At 34.8% G+C, this 24,813-nt stretch overlaps 1 protein-coding gene across 4 annotated transcripts in view; it reads right to left on the bottom strand.

Annotated features, from left to right (window-relative positions):
* LOC145256493 (E3 ubiquitin-protein ligase UBR2-like) overlaps positions 1 to 18,847 on the bottom strand; it is a 262,146-nt gene extending 243,299 nt beyond the window's left edge. For all 4 annotated transcript variants that reach the window (XM_080115440.1, XM_080115442.1, XM_080115441.1 and 1 more), the window contains exon 1: positions 18,526 to 18,847. In XM_080115440.1, the coding sequence (XP_079971566.1) occupies positions 18,526 to 18,588 (63 nt within the window). In that variant the 5' untranslated portion in view covers positions 18,589 to 18,847. The remainder of the gene's footprint in view (positions 1 to 18,525) is intronic.
* Between the last annotated feature and the right edge of the window lie 5,966 nt (positions 18,848 to 24,813).

Below are 24,813 nucleotides of genomic sequence, written 5' to 3'. Positions count from 1 at the left end.
CTCCCCTCAAATTTATATATCACAAATTGAAGATAAAAGATCAATAAATAAAATAATCTGATGTAAAACAAAACAGTTATTTGCAAATTTACCTGTAAAGTCCAAAGTGTAAAAGCTTTTTTTTAAAAAAAAGCTGATTTTTTTTTTTAAGTGAAACCTTATCTTGTTATATTGTCCAGAAAATTTCGTAGAATTACGATAATTTTTTGTATTTCATTCAATGTTTTTTTTAGATACATTTGTTAAAAAATTCACTCGATCTCATGTATTTGAGAAAAGAAAAAAATCTGATCTTTGAGAAAAGAAAAAAAAAAGAAAAAGAAAAAATTTGAATGTTTTTTTTAAAAAGGCAAAAACTGATACGTAAAATGTGATTATTTTGCATCTACAGTGACACATATTTCTTCACGCACAAGGTTTGACGGATAACGCGTATGTGTTGTTTTTACGTCCTTCTATCCATCCGTATTTCAAAACAGGAAGAAACACTGCTTTACTAACACCGGTTAATGCTTAGGTAATGGCGGTCTTTTCAAATTGTTGTTTAAAAAATTCTTTTATTTAAAAAATACATGGAATATAAAATATAAATATGGACAAATGAAGAATGGAAGCATCCATTGATTAGTATTTTATATAGGTAAGTGATTTTTTTGAATTTATATATTTACTATATTTAGATAAAGTTAAAATTCGTTGAATTTCATAAAATCTTAAAGAAAACCGATTAAAAAAGAATATATTGTATATTTTTCAATAAAACCTTTTATTATTTTAAAGTTTGGTCTTTGCTCCTTTTATTGAAAAAAAAAAAAAAATGAGGGTTTAAATTACATTATTCATATTGTTATAAGCTTCAAAAGATAGCGAGTTTTTTAATTACTCCTTTTTAATGGCGATTTCTGACACTCCTAGTGCTACTGTAACACTTATTAACGTAAGATCCATTTTCAGACTACTTTAGCTTTTCATGACAGTTAAAATTAAAAAAATGGCTAATTTTAAGTTTTTGTTTGTCGGGGTGCATGGTGAAAAGTTAGTGTAAAAATAATTACCACTAATCCTATGTCCGATGCCCCCCCCCCCAAAAAAAACTTCTTATTGACTCTTAATTCCAAGTGATAAGTTGCCAAACAAAACTTCGTAAAACCACAAAAGATTGCCTCTCTCGCCACCAAAAAAATGCACAAAATTTATAAACTGATAGTGAAAAGAATTAAAAATGGTTAACTGTCCTAAAAGGCTAGACTTGCATGAAAACAGGTAATCATTTTACATTAAATTCATATGTGAAATTAATTCCTAACACTATATTCTAAAATAAGTGTTTTTGTTTTTTCTTTTCATCAAGGATTATATGGATGTTCAAACATGATCGCCTAAAAAAATGTGGGATCTCTGGGGGAGGGGACGAAAGATGTTAATCTACAACTTTATTTTTGTTATTTTTCACACTGAAAGTATTGACCGATATGTTTTAACTGCATTTTTGTTTTGATTAAATTAGTTAAATTCTGTTAGAATGATCTGTGCATTTTAGGTTTAAAGAACAATTATTTTTTTAGTTTTCATTTTTGAAAAATTCCATTCAGAACAAAGAGATAATTCAAGAAGTTTTTTTTAATTTTTTCGAAGAATTTCCCTGAAAATGTATGAAATTCAATTTTCACAGAATATTTTGTTTACTTAAGTAAACAAAATATTCTGTGAAAATTTCAACTAACTACTTGTTAGAAAGTACAAAATAGTTACAAAACATTTTCCCTCCCCATGTTAATAGCTTTCTAAATAATTTCAGCACAGTGCGTATTCTGCATAAATACCAAAATAAAATAAATATTTAATTTTTATTATTCAATATTTTAATTTGATCCTTAAAAAAAAAAAGGGTTAATTTAATATTTTGTATTTATTAAGTTACAAGAAACTTTACCACTGAATTGTTTCCCCTTGTTCTAATTAAAATGCTTCAAAAATGACAAAAAAATTGTCCTCCAAGCCTAAAAGGCATAAGTGTTGTCCTTTTTAATAGATATCTTGTGAAAAAGCAGACACCATAAGATTGTATCCCTTTTGATCAAAATGAAATATGCAAGTACATTAAGTACTTGCATATTTCAAAATTTATGACTACAAGAGTTTAGAAGAGTTTGTGAATAAACAGCCATGCAAAGGCTTAAACATTAAACATTTTGGGGGGGGGGCTACCATTTCTTAGAATGTTTTATATACTGCCTAGATTATAATGATATCTCCAATTTATGAAACAAGGTCGTCTATCTTATTTGAGCGACTTATTTTATAAAATTCACGCTATCCCGTATTTTTGTTCATGGTTCGCATATAAAAAAGCGAAACTAACAAAAGCAAAAGCAGTTTCTCGGCTTTGTGCTGGGGATGTCCAGAAAGCAATTAGCTTTGATCACTGTGTGGAAAACCCCTCATATCAAACAATTGCTATTCATTTGGAAAACTGGGAGCTGGGAACGACATCATGGTGAAGAAAACAACTATCACGAGATTCATTTCATTTCTTTGCCGACTCCTGACCTAATTATCAGTGAGTCAACAGCTTTTAATTGACATCGTTAAATTTAAACGCCTTTCACTTCCTTTGTCATCGTAGCGCAACGGTAAGATCTCGGGTGTTTCGCCATCGCATCATGGGTTTGAATCTGCCTACCTACTAACACTTTTTTCCTTCTTTTACACCTCCAAACACCCCAGGCAATGCTGGGCACCCTCGCTAGTTTATATATAAATCTCACCTTCCTGTTTAAATCAATGTACGTTTGTATGTCTGCCTAAAACTTTCGACAGAGGCGAAAGATTTTCACGAGATCAGTTTCATTTTAAGCTGGACTCTTCGGACAACAAATATCGAAAAATTGGCTAAAAACATTAATTCCTTCACCCTCAACTGGGCACTTTTCTACAGGGAGGTAGGGGGCGCTTTTTTCGCAAGTCATCCCCTCTTTTCAATTGACTAGCCTTAATCAAAATATTCGTCACTTCCGGTTTGGTGATGGGCGCAGCAGAAAAGACATTTTTTTTTTCCCCCACATTCTTTTCCTCCTTTTCGGTACGGGTTCGAGCCAGCCTACCTACTACCACTTTTTTTTTTTTTTTGCTCAACACCCCTCCAAACACACGGGCACCCAAGCTAGTATTTATATGTAAGACAGAAAAAGAGAATTGTTTGTTCACAATCGGATATAATGCTACAGCTAACACAGACCAGATTTAAGTTTCGACCTCCTTTGGGCTCTTGCAACAACTTTAAGACTTATGTGTGATATAACTACCTGGTTGACATGGTTAAATGCTGGTGGTGTTTGTGAACGTGCCATAACTGCTCGCTGCTGTCTTGTTTGGGGAATGGTAAGGAAGCTGCTGCCAATCTTTACATCTCTGAACATTTTCAGGATTCAGAGCAAGTCTTTTTGGCCAGTGTTAGCTGATTTGCAATGGCTTTAGTGTAATGACCACGTCATGATTACGTGGGTGTGCAGCAGCAAACTAGAGGAAAGAATTACTTCAGTCATGCTTGGTACTGGTGGGATTAGGGATGTCTTACATGTGCAGCATTACACCTCCTGCATATCAATAACATGCATGGATATGAGGCTGCACAGAAGACTAATCTGGCTTGAGTGCATCCAAAGTAATTTGCCTGCTTGAAACATGATCGTATTTAACTATAGAGCAGACAGCATGAGAGCAGACATCCTGTTTTGCGTTAGGGTTAGATTAGGGTTGCTGTGTTTTACTATATATCAACAATTTTGGTGTTATTTAATGCCGAATTCAGTAATTCAGAGAAGTGTTTATACCTTCAAATATTTATTCATGGTGTTTGGTTTGATTGTTTTGTAGAAGAAAACTTTTTGTTCCTGAAAAGTTGCAGAACATGATTGAGTTTTGCAAAGGGGGGGAAAAAATTGTTTGGTGCATTTTGAGTTAGAAAGCCAGTATCTTTAGACAACCTGATCTGGTAACACCAGAGTTTTGAGTGGGTGGTATGAGAATTGTTTTAGTCATCATATTCCATCATCCATTTTCATTAAACTGCTAATCTATCCATCCCTTTTTACTCTAGTGGTTTTGGCCTTCACACGTGGTGACTTCGTGTATATAAACACACACAAACATAACACAAGATATATATATATATATATATATATGATAAAAAAGAAAAAATTTAGTTCTCTCCCACTGCAAGAACTTCGACACCAGCGTCGGAAAGTGGGATTGAGAAGTCAGCACCCCAGAGGAGGGGCGCCCTGACCTGCAAAATGTGCCTGGGCAGCCCCATCGGCATTCCTCGGTGAAGGTGTCTCAGGCCATTAGCAATAAACTAACTTCTCAAAAAAAAAAAAAAAAAGGCAAAGCTAGAGAGTGGGCCTCCTAAACAGAACTACCACCTCATCATCAACAGGGGCCAGGTCATTACAGGAACGGTCTAATCTGTTGATTTTATGCGGGGTGTGGGAACAGTAGGGACTTCCAAAATTCACCACAGAATTACACCACCCTATATGTAACACGATGTAACTTTATTATAAATTAATATTATAACTTTTATACCATCTAAAAGAAGGGCAAAATAAACCAGCAATAATTAAAAAAAATTTTTTTCATCGAATGAAAATAATGAAATTGCGAGACGATAATCGTGTTTACATAATTGGCTCTTTAAAATAACGTTCCCATGTAGTAGACATTCCAAATGTGAAAACATACCAATATTTAATAAATCTAGCAAAAAGCAACTAATGGTCAGATTTTCGTGAAATTTTTTATACTTATGCGTTTTAGAATGAAATTACATATAAAATGCAGTTTCCGTGAAATATACGAGGGGAAATATTTTTAGTGCGTGTTCCCTCCTCCATATTTATTTTCTTGAACAAAATATTTAAATCTACCGAAATTTCTATTTATTATGAAACATAAGAGTTCAAATAAGTAAAAAATATTTTTTTTAAGTTTAAATACACATATTGAACAAAACTTTACCTTGAAGTTGCAATTAAAAAATTGATATAAACTTATGTTTGTTTTTTAATAGCGTTTTTCTAATTAATATATACTATAATCAGTTGAATTGCCAAGAAAAAGAAACTTCGTAAACATTAATTTTTAAAAGATTAAAACGATTAAAATTCCATTATTTTAAAATGTTTTGTTACAACATAGATTTTTAATTGTATTCAATTTTTTTTTAATTAGGTTTTAATATAAACATGACTTGTCAGCTATTTTATCGCCAGATTCAAACCAATTTGAAAATATTATTACACAAATATCAGCATTTTGTAGCCCCCCCCCCCTCATATTTAGTTTGTCTCTTTTTACCGAACAAAATATGGAACCCCGTAGGTAACCAAAAAAACATTCAGTAAAACCATATTTCATATACAAATGTTTATAATATTATTAGTCATTAAACTGTAAATCTTAAACCTAACAAAGATTAATTGCAGTTTGAAGATAAACAAAGGGTGCTCATTGGGCGTTGTGTTCCATGGCGACCAGCAGAAAAATTTAAGGAGTAAATGTTTACTTTAACTACAACAGAACACCGACCAATAAAATTGGTGTTTTTAAGGTTTTCGGGGTCGCTGACAACGAATCTGATATTCAAACCCGTGTTCAAAAGAACAATTTTATTGGTCGGTGTTCAGTTGTAGTTTTACCCATTAAATTTTTCTGCTGGTCGCCATGGAACACAACGCCCAAGGAGTACCAAACAAAGGTTTTAAAAAATCATTAAGTTGCTTCTGCTTTTCCATAGTTCGTAAAATTAACACAAATCTGACGTCACGGAAATATGCGGTCCAATCTTCACAATCGTTTGGCAGTCCCTAGGGAACAGACAAACCGACGGAGACAGATTTTTCCAGCCTAGTAAGAATATCCCCCCCCCCTATAAAGATCATATTTGCTGTCATAAACTAATGAATCTAAAAGTTATTCAAATTTAGAGACATGCCTTTGCCTCTCTCTCTCCGAAAAACAAGGATCCATCGAGGTCTTCTAAGGTCAAAGGTAACATCGAAACTGCGATAAACAGAAATCGTTAAAAATAAAATAAATAAAACGGGCGTGGACGGCATGGACCAATCAACGTGCGAGTTCGATGGAAATCGATTACAAACCAGAAAGGTCAAGGCCAACAAACAATTTTACCAAATTTTTAATGTGGACAGAAAAAAAAGTACTTATATTTTAAATATTTCTTAATTACTCATTTCTTTATATTAGTTCATTCTTTTAAATGGCTAAAACCATGTAAATTATGTTTTGATTGATACGCAATATGTTGAAGAAATAAAACTACATGAAAACAAACGGAGTTGTAGTTTTGTTTAGAGCCTCAGTTTTGGATACAACAAAAAACATTTTTTTTTGTGTGTGTGTTTTGTTTTTTTTAGTTTTTATTTAAATAATACAATAAATAAAATTACGATTAATAAAATTACTATTATTAATTAATATTTATTTTCCGACAACAGCTGGACAGAGTTTTAAGTTTTTGGATTTGCAATTGTCATGTCACTGTCACTCAGTCAAACAACAAGAATAGCCTAGTTTTTTGTTTGTTTTTAATTGAACAACAAAAACAATTATCAAAATTTATTTAAAAACGCAAGTTATTTTATATTTTTACCTAAAGTTTTATTATATAATTTAAATTGGTGTCGATTCGGAAATTTGTCAATAGTTTTTCATTTTTTTTTCCCCCTGAATCAACTGTAGCTGGAAGAAAACAATGAACATATTTGAGAGGGGGGGGGCAAGATTTTAGTTTTGCATAAATTTAATTTTCATTAAAAATCGAACTAGTTTCGAACTGAACTATCTATTTAATTCACGGATTCTTGTTTCGTCAGCCATGACCACGTTAAAAAAAAAAAAAAGCTCCTGTTAAATTATCGCCTGTAACAAGGATTGAACCTTCAACCTTCAGAAGACTCGTTTAGAAAACTGACTTAATCAACGCTCTTATCCATTAAGCTGTGGACTGTTTAAAATTCCATGCAAGTTCTGAAGTTTCACGAGAAGGTTCCAGAGTTCGAAAATAACCACCAGGTTACATCGGCCGAAACTTTGTGAAAATAAAAATGGGAGTAATTATAATCCGAAAAAAAAAAAAAAAAAAAAAAAAAAAAAAATCTAAATTATTCTCATCCCAAAAATCGCGAAACTTGTTTTTATAACGTTTAAATTTTTATTCTCTTAAAATTAAAGCAACGAAGATAATTTCACACTGAAAAATAACATCCCCAGCTTATTTTGTCGATTGTGTTTAAATAAATACGTCCTAACTTATAAGTAAAAATTATACGATACGAGATACATAGATTATCACAAAGTGGGGGATTTATTTAATATGTAAACAATTACGTAAACAGATCCCTCAATTTATGACCACGTGAATCAAACCGAGCATAAAATCAAGTATTTATTAAAAAATGAGGAAATATAAATAAAAAGGAAAGTTCATTTTTAAGGTCCCATTGCATAAAAAAAAATTAAAATTAAAAATTATTTCATTATATTGTTTTTTTGTTTATTCCAAATATTGTATAAAAGAAAAATATATACAAATGGTTATTTTTATATTTATTTACATTCGATGCATTTTTTAAGATTTTCTTCTTTAAATGACTTTTGGCATAAGAAATGTCAAGATTTATTTTCATAAACTGAAATTTATAAACATTTTACTGTAATTTCTGTTCGAGCTTTTAAAACAAATACACAATTCAGGTGGAAATGAAAGTCTTGTTTATAAAATCTATACAAAAAGACATTCGCAACTCAAAACTTAAAATATACAGAAATATTTTTTATTATTATGATTTAAGTTAATTTTTATGAATTTAAATATAAACTAACAAGTGATGTAGAATAGGCGACTCGAAGTTCGCAGCGAACAGTGTCCGATAAAAAAAAATATATAAAAAAAATCAATAAATATTTCAGAAATTAATAAATTTTTCATAATACTATAAACAAATTCAAAACAATGAAACAATATTTCATTTTATGCAAAAATTAGGTATGCGATTTTTCTTAACTTGTTTACTACCGACTTCCAGTCGCCTATTCCACTGCATATCGTGCATCAGTGCATATCAGCAAATTAATAATACGCAACTTTTAAGAGACCATATGTCTTAAAATAAATAAATTGGTTTTTCTTGAGTAAAAAAATTTGTACAAAATTAAATTGAAATATATTTTAAAAAAATTTTTTTATTATTGCATTTGTTTGATTTTAATCATCATTAATGTGATTGTGGCGACATAAGTTAACCAATTTTTTAAAAAAAAACTGCAACACAAACGGCGAAGATGAAAATCTTTTAAGGCCTACTTTTAAAAATAATCATAAAATTTTTCGATTTCTACTTAAACATGTCAGCCATTTTAAAAGACATTTTATTTATCATCGAAATCACAAAAAAAATTAGTAATGTTTAAAAAAGAAAAACTGTTCTACAAAAATGACAAATTATCTTTCAAATGAAATCAATTGGTTTAAAACTTTCATGATATTTTTAAGTAAAAATAATTAATACTAAAATGGTTAATTTATTGTTAGAATGTAGATTATTTGGTGCTTATGCATTTTTTTTTTAGTGTTTTCAAGTTTTATATTTTATATTAAATTGTTAAGTGATAGAGAATAGTTAGAATACACCTTCCCCTTGTAAAGAATGGCTTTCTAAATGATAACGTTATTTCAGCACGGTAACAAAAGTGCATAAGTACCAACTATTTTTATTCAAGTTATGTCTAAGGGGGAAAATAACTTCAAAAATTTAATACATTTTGTTTTAGGTGATTAAAATAGTAACTAATATTCGTACAAAAGGTTATTTTTAAGGTGTTTTACTTTGATATGCATAAAAAAAACTGTCATTCAGAAAATGACAATTTATTGAAAATTTTACCTCGATTTACTTAAGTAAAATGTTTGATAAAAAATACTAAAATTTAAAAAGTTGTTTATGATTTTTATTATTGGCCCTATTGTGAAAAATAAGACGGCCATAAAAACAAGTGCCAAGTTTTAAAACAAACATCTGTCTTAAAAAGAAATAGTTAAACACCAAAATCGAAAAAAAAAAAAAAAAAAAACCTACTTATTACTGCATAAGTTCACCATATTTTCAAAATATTTTATTAGTTAATGATGGTTTATTCATTTTAGGTATGAAGAAACATTTACGATGATTCTACAGAATTTGAACCGAACCATTAAAAGGCAAAACATCAGAGACACGTCATTTCCTGCTAAGAAAGTGTTCGTCATGTGTACGGCGACGGCGGTGTACCTTAAAAATGTGTCTCTTGTGAAGGCATTTGTGCATTAGTGTCACAGAACAATCTAATATTTTCATTTTGAAGATCGCAGAACTGGGGGAGACAATTCAATTCCAGAAGATTTGAAGGGTTTTTTTGTTTTTTTTTACACAAAATTTAAAATTGTGAAATGAATGCGCGTGATTTTTGTTTTGATAGAATGTTTTTCTTCTTTATAAAATCTAAATTTCTTAAATGAATGAAAGTTGTGAAAATAAAAGGACTTAAAATTCATACTTTTGAACATTCATTATTGGAATGCGTGTGACATTTTGTTTTGGGAAACTTTCTTTGGTGCTTAACGAATTAACTGAAACTTTTAAATAAAATACAATGACAGTCCAATCAAAAATTACGATTTAAACCAACAAGCGCAAACTTAAAACCAAATTGCCTCCTCCTTTAAGGCTTGCATTCACAAATATCCGCGGGCTTAGAACTAATTTAGATGTTGAATCATTTCTCCTAACAAACTCCCCAGATATGTTTGCGCTAAGTGAAACTAACCTATGCTCTGCCATCCCCTCTAACCACTTTAACATGCCTGGTGATCTCCCACTTTGCCGTAAGGACTCAGACAAACATATACAGGGACTTGAATTATATATTTGAAACACCCTCCCCTTGACTAGAGAATCAAATCTAGAATCAGACGACCAGGCCTTCATGTGCTTTAGATTTAATCTGTAACATAGCGTTAGCTATTTATATTTTCTGTACAGGTCCCCCTCGACCCAGAACTGCACCCTAATCAACTAAGTCTCCGACAGCATAGATACAGCACTCTCCCTGGATACTAGCGCACAAGTACATGTATTTGGTAACTTTAATGTCCACCACAGTAATTGGCTTGGATTCACTACTGACACAGACGCAGCTAATAACATAACACATAGCTTTTCTATATCTCACTCCCTATCACAGACAGTTACATTTCCGACCCATCTCCTAGATCAACAACCTCACTTCTGGATCTATTTCTGACCACGGTTTCAAATGATTGTTTAACGAATGCACATAGCCCACTCGGGAATGCTAATCACACTGTGATAATGGTAGAAATCACCCCAAACTCTCAACCCAAAGCTGAAGAACCATTACTCAAAATGACAAGGTACTATAAGAAAGCTGACTGGGAAGCCATTGGGGATCTCATTAGAGATGCCCCATTGGGAAAAATCTTTTCTCTTCCTGTAGAACAGTGTGCAAACGAGACCACCAAATGGATGGTTCAAAGCGGTAATTGAAGCACATGTTCCCACATGGAAATTCTATAGCAAACCCCACTCTTCCCAATAGTTTACTTCTACTTGCACAGCTGCCATTGCTCAAAGGCAGCATGCATACCGCAGGTTTATCCGACATAAGTCGAGTACAAACAGATGGAAGTTTAGAGAAGCTAGAAGTAATTGCAAGAAAGAAATAGTGACAGCCAAGAAAGAATACACTGAAACTCAAGATTTCTGGAAAATCTACAATACTGTAGTAAATAATGGGCAATCAACAATTCCCCCCACTATCCAACAATCATGAGGTTGCTTGTACAGCAACCAAGAAGGCTAACATGCTTGTCAATGTTTGCATCAAACTCCACTTTTGACCCAACAAACTACTCCCTCCCTGATTTTCCTTTGCAGACAGAAACCACATTAGAGGATCTGAAAATCACCCTTTCTCAGGTGCATGGTATTGTAAAAAACCTAGACACCTCAAAAGTATGCGGATCTGATCTCATCCCGGCTGTATATAAAAAAATAAAAAAAAATGCTTTGCTGAAGTTGCTCTATTTATCTTCAAACTCTTCAACAAATGCCTTAACGAATCTTGCTTTCCTGACTGCTGGAAAACTGCTTCTGTGGTACCAGTTTACAAGAACTCTGGTGAAAGAACTGACCCATTAAATTATTGCCTCATTAGCCTTCTCCCTCTTTTCGCCAAAATATTTGAGTGCATAATTAATCAAGCTCTTGTCCACCACCTTACAGCTGCTAAACTTCTGTCCAACCAACAACATGGATTTACGCAAGCCCATTCTACTGCAAATATCCTAACTGTAATCTCTGAACCTATTTACCATGCATTGGATAAAGCAGGAGAAGTTAGGGCAGTAACCCTAGACATATCTAAGGCTTTTGACAGGGTATGGCACGAGGGTTGTCTCATGAAAATCAGATCATATGGTATTACTGGACGAATACTTACATAAATAAATCCTTTTAAAGTAAGAAGACTCCAGATTGTTCTCGATGGACACGTGTGAAAACAATGATATAAATATATTCCTGACATTCATAAATAACCTCCCTGATAAAATTGTCTGAGATGAGCATATTTGCGCATGACACCACACTATGGTAGGCATGAGGGGAAAACAAATGAACACCTCTAAAACAATGGTGGAAAGCCTAGAGTCTGTAGCGGAATGGGGACAAAAATGGATGGTGACATACAATGCTGCCAAGATTAAGCTTCTTTCCTTTAATAATTACAAGAAACCTTCTCAATCACTAATGATATATTACCTGAAAGTACTTTGTTCAAACTCCTCGGCTTAACGTTCATAGGGAATATGAGCTGGACCAGATATATTGAGGGCATTGCCGTGGCTGCTGCGAGGAAGGTGGGCTCTCTATACCATGCTAGAAAATTAGTTATGCCTGAAAGTATCCTATAACTCTATAAGGCCACCATTCACCCACGTATGGAGTATTGTTGTCACATTTGGGCGGCTGCATTTGCTACTAGTCTCTCACTCTTGGATAGGGTTAAGAAGAGAGTTGCCAACCTAATAGGTCTCAAACTGTCAGCTAGGCTTCAGCCTCTCTCCTACCGCCGAAACGCTGCATCCCTCTGCCCGTTTTACAATTATCTTAATAATATATGCTCCGACAAACTACAAGCCCTTGTATCTCCCCGACAAACAGCAAAATCCCACCTCTACACAGTAGAGATCTCCAGATACCTTAAAGCCTTCTACTCTAATAGTTTCTTCCCAAGAACTGCTGGACTTTGGAATTCCCTTCCAAGTTCCTGCTTCCGACTGTACTGACACGCAGAAGTTCAAGTGTAATGTAAACAGACATCTTGCTGCTCAACTTCAGTCATAGTATCCCTGCAATTATGTCCCCGATAGTAGCCTCGTACATCAAAGTGGCACTGTGCCTTATTTGGAGTGAAAATACAATAAAGAAAAAACAAAAAAATTGAATTTCAAGTAAAACAAATGATCCATACACAACTTTCATGTCTCGAATAGTAACATAACCAAAAATTACAGAAAACAGTAAGGTAGAAAATAAATAATGAATAACAGTTTTCAATAAAGGTTAGAGGCTATATTGACTAATAGCGTGCGGGAAAAAAAAAAATGGCCGAAATCAAATGGTAAATCAAAATTGCAAAATATGAAATGTTGGGCATATGAAACGAAACACGCGTTTCGGCTATTGAAAGAGAATCGTTTATTTAACTGGAATTTGAATAAAGATAATAAAATCGACTTTTGATTGTTTTTTTTCGTGTTCTCTTTTCCAACTATTTATTACGTATGGAGAAGCGGTAAAAAAAATAAAAAAAGACAAGCAAATATATAATAAATATATGCGTTTTACGAAATACCCCAGCATAGTATAAACACGTCTAACCTCCTCATGTTAAGAACAGCTTTCGGAATAAACATACCCAGTTCTTGACATGGGGAGGTTAGGTAGGTGTATCAGAATTTTTGACACCTCTAACACGAAACTGCGAATAAAATATAAAAAACTTGTAATTTCTCTTTTAAAAGCGGGTTGTTTATTTTCTTTATGGAATATACTTCCAAAATAAACTATTAAAGTTGTATAAAAAAATAGAAATATTTTTTATTTTTAAAAAAACTGTGTTTACAAAGTACTGGCATGCCTTCATGCAGCCATGTTTTTTTACGTAATGAAATCAATTGAATTTTATGAGTTAATTTTTTTCAATTTTTAAACTTTAAAAAATTTTTCTATTGGTTAAATTTTTACGATATTTTCAGGGTCAATGTGAAATTTTATACTCTTTCCAATAAACCGAATATATTTTAGACAAACATTTTTTTTTAAATTCCCCCCCCATTTTGAAATGTCTATAAAATTTTAATTTATGTACCAAAGTTTTACATATCACAAATTGAAGATAAAAGGTCAATAAATAATATATTCAAATTTAAAACAAAAATAGTTTTGTGCAAATTTACCTGTAAAATTAAAAGTTTAAAACCATTTTTTTAAAAACCACATTGTCTTTTTTTTATGAAACTTTATAATCTTATATTGCACAGAAAGTTTCGTTTTATTACGAAAATTATTTCTATTTCATTCAATGTTTTTTTTCAGATATTAAAAAAAAAAATTCACTTCATAAAGTGGTATTTAAATATATTAAAATCAAAAACTCGTGTATTTCTTTGAGAAAAAAAAAAAATTCATTAACTGTTTTTTTTTTAAAAATAAAAAATTATAAGTAAAATGTGACTAGTTTTCAGGTATGGAGGCACAAATTTCTTTGCAAGGCTAGATGGCTAACGCAAACGTGTGCTTTTTACTTCCTTCTGTCCACCCGTAGTCCAAAACAATTTTTAAAAAAATTAAAAAAAAAAAAAAAAAAAAAAAAAACTACTTCCGGTTTTAATAAAAAAATAAAATGTTTGCGTCATGGCGGGATTTTCAAATAGGCGTTTAAAAAATTCTTTTATTTAAAAAATGAATTTTAAAATATAAATATGGATAAATTCTGGACAATGAAGAATGGAACTAAACATTCAATAGTATTTTTTTTATAGGTAAGTGATTTTTTGGAATTTATACCGATTTTTTTTATAATTGATGTAAGTTAAATCTCATTTATTTTCTTCAAATCTTTTTAAAGAAAACCGATTTAAAAAAAACTAATATTGCATAATTTGCTATTAAACCTGTTATTTTTTTTAATTTGTTCTTTGCTCCTTTAATTGAAAAAAAAAAAAAAAAAAAAAATTAGGGTCTGATTTACGTTTTTCAAGTAGTTATAATTTTTCGAAAAGATAGCAAGTTCTTAGCACGTGATTTTTAATGGCCGCTTCTGATACACCTAGAGGTTAGGGGTGTTTACACTATACCAGGGCAGTCGTAAAAAAAAAATACCAAACCAATAAATGTTATCAAAGGCCAAACAAGTTACTCTTCTACCTATTTTTTTTACTGAAATATTTAGCATTTAACGAGAATGTGAATAAATCAAATAAAACATTTAGGCTAGGTAAACAAACAAAAAATGTTAAATGCTTGCTTTGCTTCGGTAAATTTACGTGTTCCGTTTCATAGTTCACAAAGGTGATTTCAGCCATTATTTTTTTTTTTCTGCACACTATTAGTCGAAATAGCCAGGTTAGATAACAAAATAAAATTTATCTGACATTTTGAATTATGGTCATTACGTGACGTAAGTAATAGAACTTGATTATCTCCCTTTTCACCTTATCTCTTTAGTAACCCTAACAGCGATTTCACAATTTTTTTTTTTTTTATTAATAATTATTTTTCTACCTTATCGTTTTTCCTAATTTTTGGATATGTTACCATTTGAAACCTGATAATTACGTAGGTAGGTCCCATTGTTTCACTTGAATGTCAACACCCTTACAAAAGTTATCAAAATTAAATTTTCGTAAGAAAGAAAATATACTTTAAAATTTATAGTTTAATGTTATTAAAAGAAAAAAAAAACCTTTTGTGTTATTAGAATTTTAATTCTAATTCGATAAAATGTTCAGATAATTTGTGTGTGTGATTGTACAGATGTTCACATTACGGTATACTAGAGTTGTTTCCACCGGTTCTTTAATTGAATAGTCTCCCCCTGTTCTCCGGTCTTCAAAAAAGTTATTGCGACAGCAATGCACAAAAGTGCCTCTGTGAATTTTGTACTTTAAAACATATGTTGACGTTTGATTTATTTCTATTTATAAAAAAAAAAAAAAAATTACTTCGTAAACATTAAAAAAAAGCATTTTGAGTATTTGTAAAATAAAACCATAATGCAATGAAGCAGATTGTATTCATTTTGGAAGAGTTCCGTTCCAGTATTAATGGGTTAACAAAGCTTACCATGTTAAAAATGGCTTTCTAAATTCGCCTGGGGGAATATTAGATGTCACAAGTGTCAATTTTATTTTTACCAATTACTTATGTAAATAAACATTTAAATAAAAGACATAACCTTACAAATTTTCTTACATGTTGACCTGTCTTCATATATATATATATTATTCCTTAATTGGAATTCATTTTTTGAGATGAGCATTATATGTTAATTTTTATTTTTATTTCGGACTATTAGTCTCATCTTTATTAGTTGTTGTTTTGGGATCTTTTTTATTGGTTCACAACGTTTCGGCTAACTTCCTCTGGCCTTCGTCAGGTGGTAACCGCGACGGATAGGAACTTCGAATCTCCTAACTGCATTCTCAGCCATCACAGTGGCACAGTTGATAGAGATGTTGAATCTCTACGGTTCCAGATGAACATTGTCTGAAGATAGCGGTTTCAATCCCACCCAAAAGCGTGCCAGAGGTTAATTGGTCAAAAATGTGGTGAGACGACAACAACTACGGATGGCAGTGATGACTAAGAATGCAGTTAGGAGTTTCTTTCCAACTCTCCAAAAATTTTAAAACGACGACTGTGCTGAAAACGAATATCACATTTAATTTTGCGACAGATAAGCAGTTTTCATGATATGAAGAAATTACTTTTTCAAAAAGTAGGGGATCACTTTCCTATATAAATTTAACGTAAAATGAGCACCCACTTTCTAACCACCTAGTAATTTCTTCATATCAAAACAAATTTAATTTTAAGCACCCCCCCACCCCCGAAAACCGGCGCTGTTTTTTTAAGAGATTCGTTCATTTTTTTTCATTAGTTAGGACGCTTCGTTTTTCGTTTGTTTAATTTTTAGAGGAGAGTATTCAATTATAGAACTTGTATAGTTTTTAACAGGTGTTTTGCTTCTGTAGTTTAATAAACTGTTTTTTTTTTTGTAAGTAACATGCCGACATTAAACAAGCAGAAGAGTATGTGAAATATTAAACTGCAGAAGCATCTGTTAATAACTATACAAAAAAAAAAGAGCGAAAAACGAAAGTATGTTTTTGTAAATTTACTGACAGCATAATTAGCGTCTTAAATTATGAGATGAAACAATGAAAGAACCTCTTAAAAAAAAAATAAATAAAACAGCGCTGGTTTTCGGGGGTGCTAAAAATGAATATCACAGTTAAATTTGTTTTATGATGTGAAGAAATTACTGGGTGGCTAAAAAGTGGGTGCTCATTTTATGTTAAATTTATATAAAAAAGTGATCCCCCACTTTTTTTAAAAAAGTAATTTCTTTCATATCATGAAAACTACTTATCGGTAACGGGTACTCCATGCACATTGATCCATGCTTAAATAATAACGTTATTTAGAAAGCCATTCTTAACATGGAGAAGGGGGGTATACCTATTCTGTACTTTCACCTTACAATTTAATAAAAACAGATATCGTAAAACTTTAATTAAACTTGAAAATACTTTTTTATCGGATCAATAAGTGCACTAGTACCTACTTGTCTGCCCCCAAATTAAATGTGATATTCGTTTTCAACACCATTGAAAACACATAAAAGTCGTCATTTTAAAGTTTTTTGGGGAGTTGGAAAGGAACTTGACATTGACCCTGATTTCTCCCTCGGATTTTAACAGCAGGTGCGCGAAAAAAAAAAATGGCGTTTTCATTTTCGGCGATAAACTGTAGAAGTACCATCAAGGTACATTCATGAGGAAGCAAAAAGGCATAGAGTGGCCATATCGTTTTCGAATCTGTTAAAATTCAAAGGCCGACAACTCCATTTGACTATCGAGATTGACGGAGTGTGTTATTTTATTATTTGCTAAAAATCGTAAAATTTCATTTTCTTAACTAAAAATGAAAACTACTTAGTTTGCATTTTTTTTATTTCTTTATTTTGGAATATGACATTTGTGACAAAAATTTGTATTTTTATTTTTTAATTAAGTATAATTCTGAATAAACACCGAACAATTATTCAACTTACTTTATTTGGTTATTTTATAGACCCCCCCCCCAAAAAAAATAAAAATAAAGCACCGTATGCGGCATACGGCGTATGCCTACCACTAACCCTAAGTCCACATGGTACCCCACAAGGACAAATAGATACAAAATGATTGTAATATGTATATATATATCAACTTGGAGGAGAGAGGGATATTAGGAAAATACCCATCTTTTTATTACGAAAAAAAAAAAAAAAAAAAAACATTTGAAATGTCAGTTAAAGACCTTTTAATACATTTAAGTAAAATAAGTAACGATTTTGTAAAGAAATACAAAATAAAAGGATAACTTTTTTTTCCAAAAGCAGCTTTGGTACCTTATCTCAAAATAAGACATAAGAAAAAAATGTTTTATATGTAAAATTTAAATACAGAAATTTTACAATACTTCTTATAGTAATTTTAGAAAACCACTCCCATAAAAATAAATGCAAACCAGGTACACTACTACTAACCCTAAGTCCAAGTGGCAACAGACCCCCCCCACACCCTCTAAAAAAAAAAAAAAAAAGTCCGAAAGAATAAAAATAATAATTATAACCAGTTGGAGAACCCAATGATTCTTGAAAACGATCAATAAGGAACTTTTTTTTTTTATTATTTAAAATAACTAAATTTGGTTAATAATAATACTAACAAGTAAAAGGTTATTTTTAAAAGAGGTTGTTTAATGTTTATATTTTTTAATAATACTATTTTATATCACGCCTAAAATAAGATTGACGTTCTAAAACGACAGCTTTGAAAGTTAAAAACAAAGACGTATCTTTTTTTTTATTTAGTTTAATTAATAAATCAATATTAATCAATTAAAAAGTCGGAGTTTTAATAAACAAAGGTTAATTATTTTGTGGTTGTCAGAAACAAAAATTGGCGTCTTTTATGCTACAAAGCATCAATTAACAATTAAAGCAGAATATATACGGGTATTAATTAATAGTTAAATTAAAAATGGATTAATTATTAATCAAAATAATTTAATAATAAATTAAACCGAAGGTTATAATAATAATTCGACTTACTTGCACGATGGCTCTGTGTTCAAATTCGTGTGCAACCTTCGAACAAGGGGAGAGTCGCTCCATTTAGAAAAAGTAATCGTTTTTTTTTTTTTTTTAATGGGGGTTTCTTCTTTGTTTTTAAACCTTTTTTGAACCCCGTTTTTGCTGTTGTTTGCTCTTTGTTACGTTTAATGTTTTCCTTTTTTTTTTTTTAATTTAATTTAATTAAAAAAAAAAAAAATAACGTGTGTCGAACTCAGTTTTTTTGTTGTTGTTGTTTGGTTCGTGCGAGGAAGACGAAATTTTGACGACGCGACGAATTTCATCGCAGAACCTCGTTTTCGTTTCGGCGGTCACGTGGTCTCTTTACCAACGACGACCATCGACAACAGCAAGATAACAACAACAAACATAATCATCAAGGAGCACTTTCAATTAACCGGCCAAGATCTCTTTACCCTAACTTCTTGACATCGGGGACGGGGTGGAATTCAAGCAGTGCTCTGAAGGCCTCTCGGTTCTTATTTTTGTGTGGAAGATGGGGGTGGGGCGCTCTTGTTGCGGGGCCGGTCGTCCGGAGACAATCGACCCAACCAACAATCGATCCAACAACTAACAAGGTAGACACAGACAAAAAGGTAAACAACAAAAAGACAAAGAAGAATGGCAGACACAGGTTGTTTGGTTAAAGACGAGGGTTCGCCTTTTATTTGCAAAGGAAGCGAAAAATTGTATGATCTGGATGCTGGTCGCCTGGAAGGTCGCACGTCACTGGAGCTTAAGGTCTGGAGTTCTGGAACAGGTACTCTATTAGTAGCATGGTTCAGGGTTGCTCGCCGGGTCTGGAACAATAAGCTGGGCGTCAGGGCGATCCGGAAACGAATGGTGGACACTGAGAATGAAGTGGTCAGTGTTAAGGAACAGACGACACTGACAACGGGGGATCAGTGTTAAGACACGGACGACACTGAGAACTGTCGCTAGGGAGCCAGGTTGCAGACCGGAGGAACAAGGTGCGAGCGAGGTAGCAGGCCGGAGGAGCGAAGTGCAAGCAAGGTGGCAGAAAGGCTGCAGGAGGAAGCTGGAGGCGCTGGAGCGAGCTGGAGGCACCAAGGGCTGCGGGAATGAGCAGGAAGCCACTGGAGTGAGCTGGAAGCGCTGGAGACTGAGAGTGAAGTTTGCTGCTGGTGAGTCTCAGAAGGCAAGCAGTAGAGAATTGCATTAGTAGAAAAACTTATTAGCCTTGGTAAGGGCTGTTTGAACTGCTGCTGAGATGGCTGCAGCTGCTGGAATCCTTTGGCACTGGTGGATTCGGTCGACATGACTGGTAGCGTCAGTCGTCACTTTGGGAGCCTCCGCTTACACCCCGGCCGAGTTAGTTGGATTTATTTGCTTCCCCACTGAGCAAATTAGGCACAAGGCCGTTTTTTAATGAGGAAAGTGAAGGGGAAATGGGGACCAACTTCCGAAGAGTAGGGGAGCTGGATAGTGACATTTGGTATGAAGGGCTTCCCCTACATTGACCAATAACTGATTGCCACAAGGGCAATGGTCTTATATGTGGGGTTGGTATTTATTTGCTCCCCCGAGCAAATTAGGCATAAGGCCGATTTTTAATATGAGGAGTGAAGGGGAAATGGGGACCAACTCCCCGGGGAGTAGGGGAGCTGGATAGCCCCGGGGGGCGGTATTTATTTGCTCCCCCACCAAGCAAATTAGGCACAAGGCCGCTTTTTAATGTGAGGAGTGAAGGGGAGGGGGAAGGGAAAAGGGGACCAGCTCCCGAGAGGTGGGAAATGGGAGCTGGATAGAGATTTGCCAGCTGGCCCAAGTAGGGTTGCCCCTACATGAACCAGAAGATTGCCACAAGGGCAATGGTCTTTGCTTGCAGCATCTGCCGGAACAGATACTACACTTTGAGATATTAAATCTTTTATTCAGGCAAAAAAAAGAACATGAACAAAAAACTTAGGCACAAGGCCAACTCAAAAGGGGGGCAGATGGGGGTCGTTGGTCATCCTTGTCACTCTAGAACTGAACAAAAGTTTCTCTTAGCTAGAATCTTCTTCCACCATAATACCGCATTCGCCCTTTCGTACTTGGGGACGTTCTACTTGGCACCGAATTGTTTAAAACATTTTTTATTTCCCGTGTAAAAACAAAAAAGATAACAATGATGATACGATAATTCATTTGTGTCGAGGGCGGGATGGGGGGAGGTAAAAAAAAGGGGGTTAGTAGGACCCTCCCAACCTCGTCTAGTTGATAGACCGTCTGTTTCACTTGGTTTGTAAAGGAACCTTAGCTCCTGCAGGCAGGTCTCTAAGTGGGGATGCTCTATAGATGGGACGAAATGGAGAAAAGAAAATTTTGTGGGTGAGGGATGGGGAGTTAGTGATTGATTTCTTTCTCTCCAAGATGGGTGAAATTTAGCGTGAGGGGTGAGAAGAAAAAATTGCAGATAGGAGGGGATGGGGATCTTGGAGGCTTCCTACTTGAGGAGGGATGAAGCATTTACCCAGCTAGCTAAGAGGCTGAAAATGGATTATGCTTGACAGAACTGCGCGTTCCACACCTAGGCGGGGAACACGTATTCAAACTTGGCTCATTTTCGTACACACAGACTTGCTACATGTATCCATCTTCTGTCAAATGCCGCATAATGCAGCCTTCTTCTGTCACATCTGATCTTCACCCGTAGTTGGTGTTTAAAGAAAGCGATTAGATCCTGATCAGAAAAAGGCAACACTCCCCGGCCACCCTGCAGACGCGACGTCCAAATCACTATTCTCGCCACGGCCAGGATCGTAATGTAGACCATTTGTCTTTTCCGGTCCCACGGCGGTCTCACGTTGTCAACGACATTGGATACAGTAATTGGGCAAGGATGCTCAGGATCGATGCAAGCCGTCACCTTGCTGACATACGACCAGTACTGGCGGAGTTCACAGCAATCGAAGAAAGCGTGATCGGTCGTTTCTACGGCCGCTGTCCCGCAACGGGGACAAGCAGGCGACTCCAAAAACCCAGAACTGCATTGTATGTTAAGTGGAAGTGCATTTCGGGCCAATCGCCAGGTCAGAGAGAACTCTGAATTATTCAGATGACTCAAACCCGGCGCCCAACTCCACGTGGAGCGGATCTCACTCTGCTGTCAACCCAAATGCGCACATAGCGGGTCGTCGGCGGCCCCCCCTTACTAGATCCCTGTGGAGTTCCCTACGGGTAGCAGTCACAAGGTTGCTGGACCTTGGTAGTCGTTTTAGCGTGGCTCGGCACTCTTTCAGAAAGACTGAGTCTCCCAGCGGCCTGCGACGACTCTCGATAGCGAGGTCGAGAATGAGGTCGGGGAAGGCGGCAGTAATCGCGGGGTGCCATAGTTGATCTTCTTGAAGGTGGTGGCTCAGGAAGGCCAGCCTCTCGGTGTCTCGATGACACTTACAGTCTGGCATTCCCAAACCTCCCTCACACGGACGTTGGAAGCAGACCTGTCTGCTCACCCAGTGTCTTCCTCTGTCCCAAAGGAGGGAGGACAAAAGTTCGACAAGAGCTTTTTTATGCAGGCAGGGGAAGTATGGCCAGTCGGTAAAGGATGAGAGGGAAGATGTATGTAGCGCACGCCTCAGCTCTACCTTTTAAGGAAAGTTTCCTAGGAAGCCACGCATTGACCGCAGCCTCCACCTTTGACCGTACCTCCGACCAATTCTTATCAAGCTGGAGACCAGGTCCGAATCACACGCCAAGGATCCGAACCAGGCCATCCGTCCAGCTGAAGAACGCCGGGAGGTTTGCGTTACCACTCCAGGCGCCCAACCGCAGTCCGACAGACTTGCTGTGGTTTATCTTGGCCCCCGTAATTCTTTCATACTGTGCAAGCGCCTCCGACATGATCTCGATGTCTCTGAAGCTCGACACGAAGACCGTGACTCATCGGCAAACGCGGATACCTTGGCAGCTGAGCCGCCAGGCAGAGCCATTCCACGTAGGGCCGAATTTGCCTCCCCACGTCTCAGCAGGATGTAAAGCAGGGGCGACAGCGGACAACCCTGACGAACCGACCGAGAGATAACAAAGGGCTTCGAGCGCTTTCCGTTGACTTGCACGACAGCCATGGGCTGTCGAAACTACACTTTGATTTTGGCCCAATGGCCACAACGGTGCCCCCACAGGGGGGGGGGCATGACTTGGCCAAAACAAGCCGTATTCATTTGACCAGCGTGATGTTAGTGGTGTCACTCCCAATGAAACAAACAAACGACTCTAATTAATTCTAGAACAAAATTTATGCAATCAAAAGTAGATTGTGAGCGTGTTGATTCCATTTAAATTAATTTCATCTAAAAGGTAAAAAGTCAATCGCCTGTTTTGTTGGCATTTTGTTGATATATTTAAATTCTAACATGCGTAGCGAAATCGATGATGAAAAGAGAAAGGGTAGGTGAATGAATTCTCTGAACCCGGATATGTTCATACGTGTAGTTCGTGTTAGCCAATCGCTAAATTGGCTAAATTGCTGCATCAAATGAGGTTTTGGAGATAGTCTTGTTGAATTGATTCATGGGCCTTTTCACATCGGGGTGAGATGGGTGTCAAGCAGTGCTCTGGAGTCCTCCATGTTATTATTTATGTGTGATGGGGTTGGAGGGTGGCGGTCCAATTAGCATATGAGACTGAAGTTTGAGTGTTTTGTTGGCATTAGCCAATCTATTTAGCCAAATAAAAAAAAATCTTTTTAGTCGGAAATCACTCCAGAGCATGCATGAAGCCAGTTTGGTTCTTATTTTTCTGGTAGCGAAATTGAAAAATTGAAATATTGAATTTCAAGTGAAACCAATGGTATCTACTGAATTGTCATGTCACAATAATGATCATATCCAAAAATTATGAAAAACGATAAGGTAGAAAATGAATTATTAATGAAAATATTTTTTGAAGACAATTAGCAAAAATGGAGTTTTGCAAAAAAAGAAAAAAAAAAGAAGCCAAAGGGTTCTAATAGTAACAAAAGGGAGGTAAATCTTTTCTGAAAATTGAAAATCTTTGTCCAATTTAGCAAAACTTTATTTCTGTAAGTTTTTGACAATTCAGTAAATACTACTGGTTTCACCTGAAATTTAATATTTCAATTTTTGAATTTCGCTATAATAATGTGGAAGAACTGCCACTTGATGTAAGAAAAAATAAATTGGAACAAACACATTGAGGACATTGCCAAGGCTGCTGCAAAGAAAGTGAGCTCTCTCGATTGTACCAGAAAATTACTCATGTCTGAGAGTATTTCATGAGTATCTTATGTCTTTACAAAGCCACCATTGTCAGAATTTTTGGGTAGTTATCAAAATTCGACTTTGCAGAGAAACATGTACTAAAAAAATAAGGAGAAAAAAGAAAATAGTAACAACAAAGAAAAAAGGAAGGAAAGAACAAATAGAAGTCCCTGAAAAAGGTTTAAAAAGTCCAAAGTTTACTTGGGAAAAGTGAGTGTCGGATTGGTTTTTGCTTCCCAAAAGCAATGGTAAAAATTATCACGTTAACAAAAGCCAGAAAAAATAATATAAAGAGCAAACATTCAAATTACAATTGAAAGAAAAAATACCAAGAAAGAAATGCAATTTTACAATGAAGTCTCGAAATTAGACTTCCCAAAAAGGGGTCAACTTTCTCGTTTCCCTCAAAAATAAAAATAAAAGAAAAAAGGTCTGAAAGTGAAAAAACATGAAAGAAAGAGTTCTCAAAGTTCTTTTAAGTTTTTTTGTTCTTCTTTTTTGTCCTTTTTTCAGAACAAACGAAATCCTCAAAAGGTTTAAACTTGGACTTTCTCTCAACCCAAGAATAAAGTCTGCACAAGCCTTTTCAAGTCTCACACAAAAACACGCATTCACATTTCAAGCTATATTACTTGCCATATACATACGCACACACAAACATATGCGCCCACGTCCACACACGTACATATATTCACGTTCGCGTACATACACATTCACATGTATATACGCACACGCTAACGTACACACATGTACTCACATACACGTACGCATGGACAACGTCACTTCCGCTTTCAAAGGAAATACACACATGCGCAAAAGACCACCGGAAACGAGTATAAAAGAGAGAGCAATAAGCAGCTTCTTTCTTTTAGGACCAGCTCTCGGGCTGAGAGGTTTGATGAACCGTCGTCTCCCGAAAGGGAGGCGTGTACCTCAAACCACTTGCTACTATGTGAGGCAAAAAGCTAACAGACTGTACGTACACATTCTCACTCTTTCTCTCTCTATCTACTACTGGTCCCTGAGAATACCTTCGCGTAGC

The sequence above is a fragment of the Euprymna scolopes genome, chromosome 32 (genome assembly GCF_053919585.1).
Source record: "Euprymna scolopes isolate OS-2025 chromosome 32, ASM5391958v1, whole genome shotgun sequence".
Classification (NCBI taxonomy): Eukaryota; Metazoa; Mollusca; class Cephalopoda; order Sepiida; family Sepiolidae; genus Euprymna; species Euprymna scolopes.
This window is presented reverse-complemented; position numbering and strand designations above follow the sequence as displayed.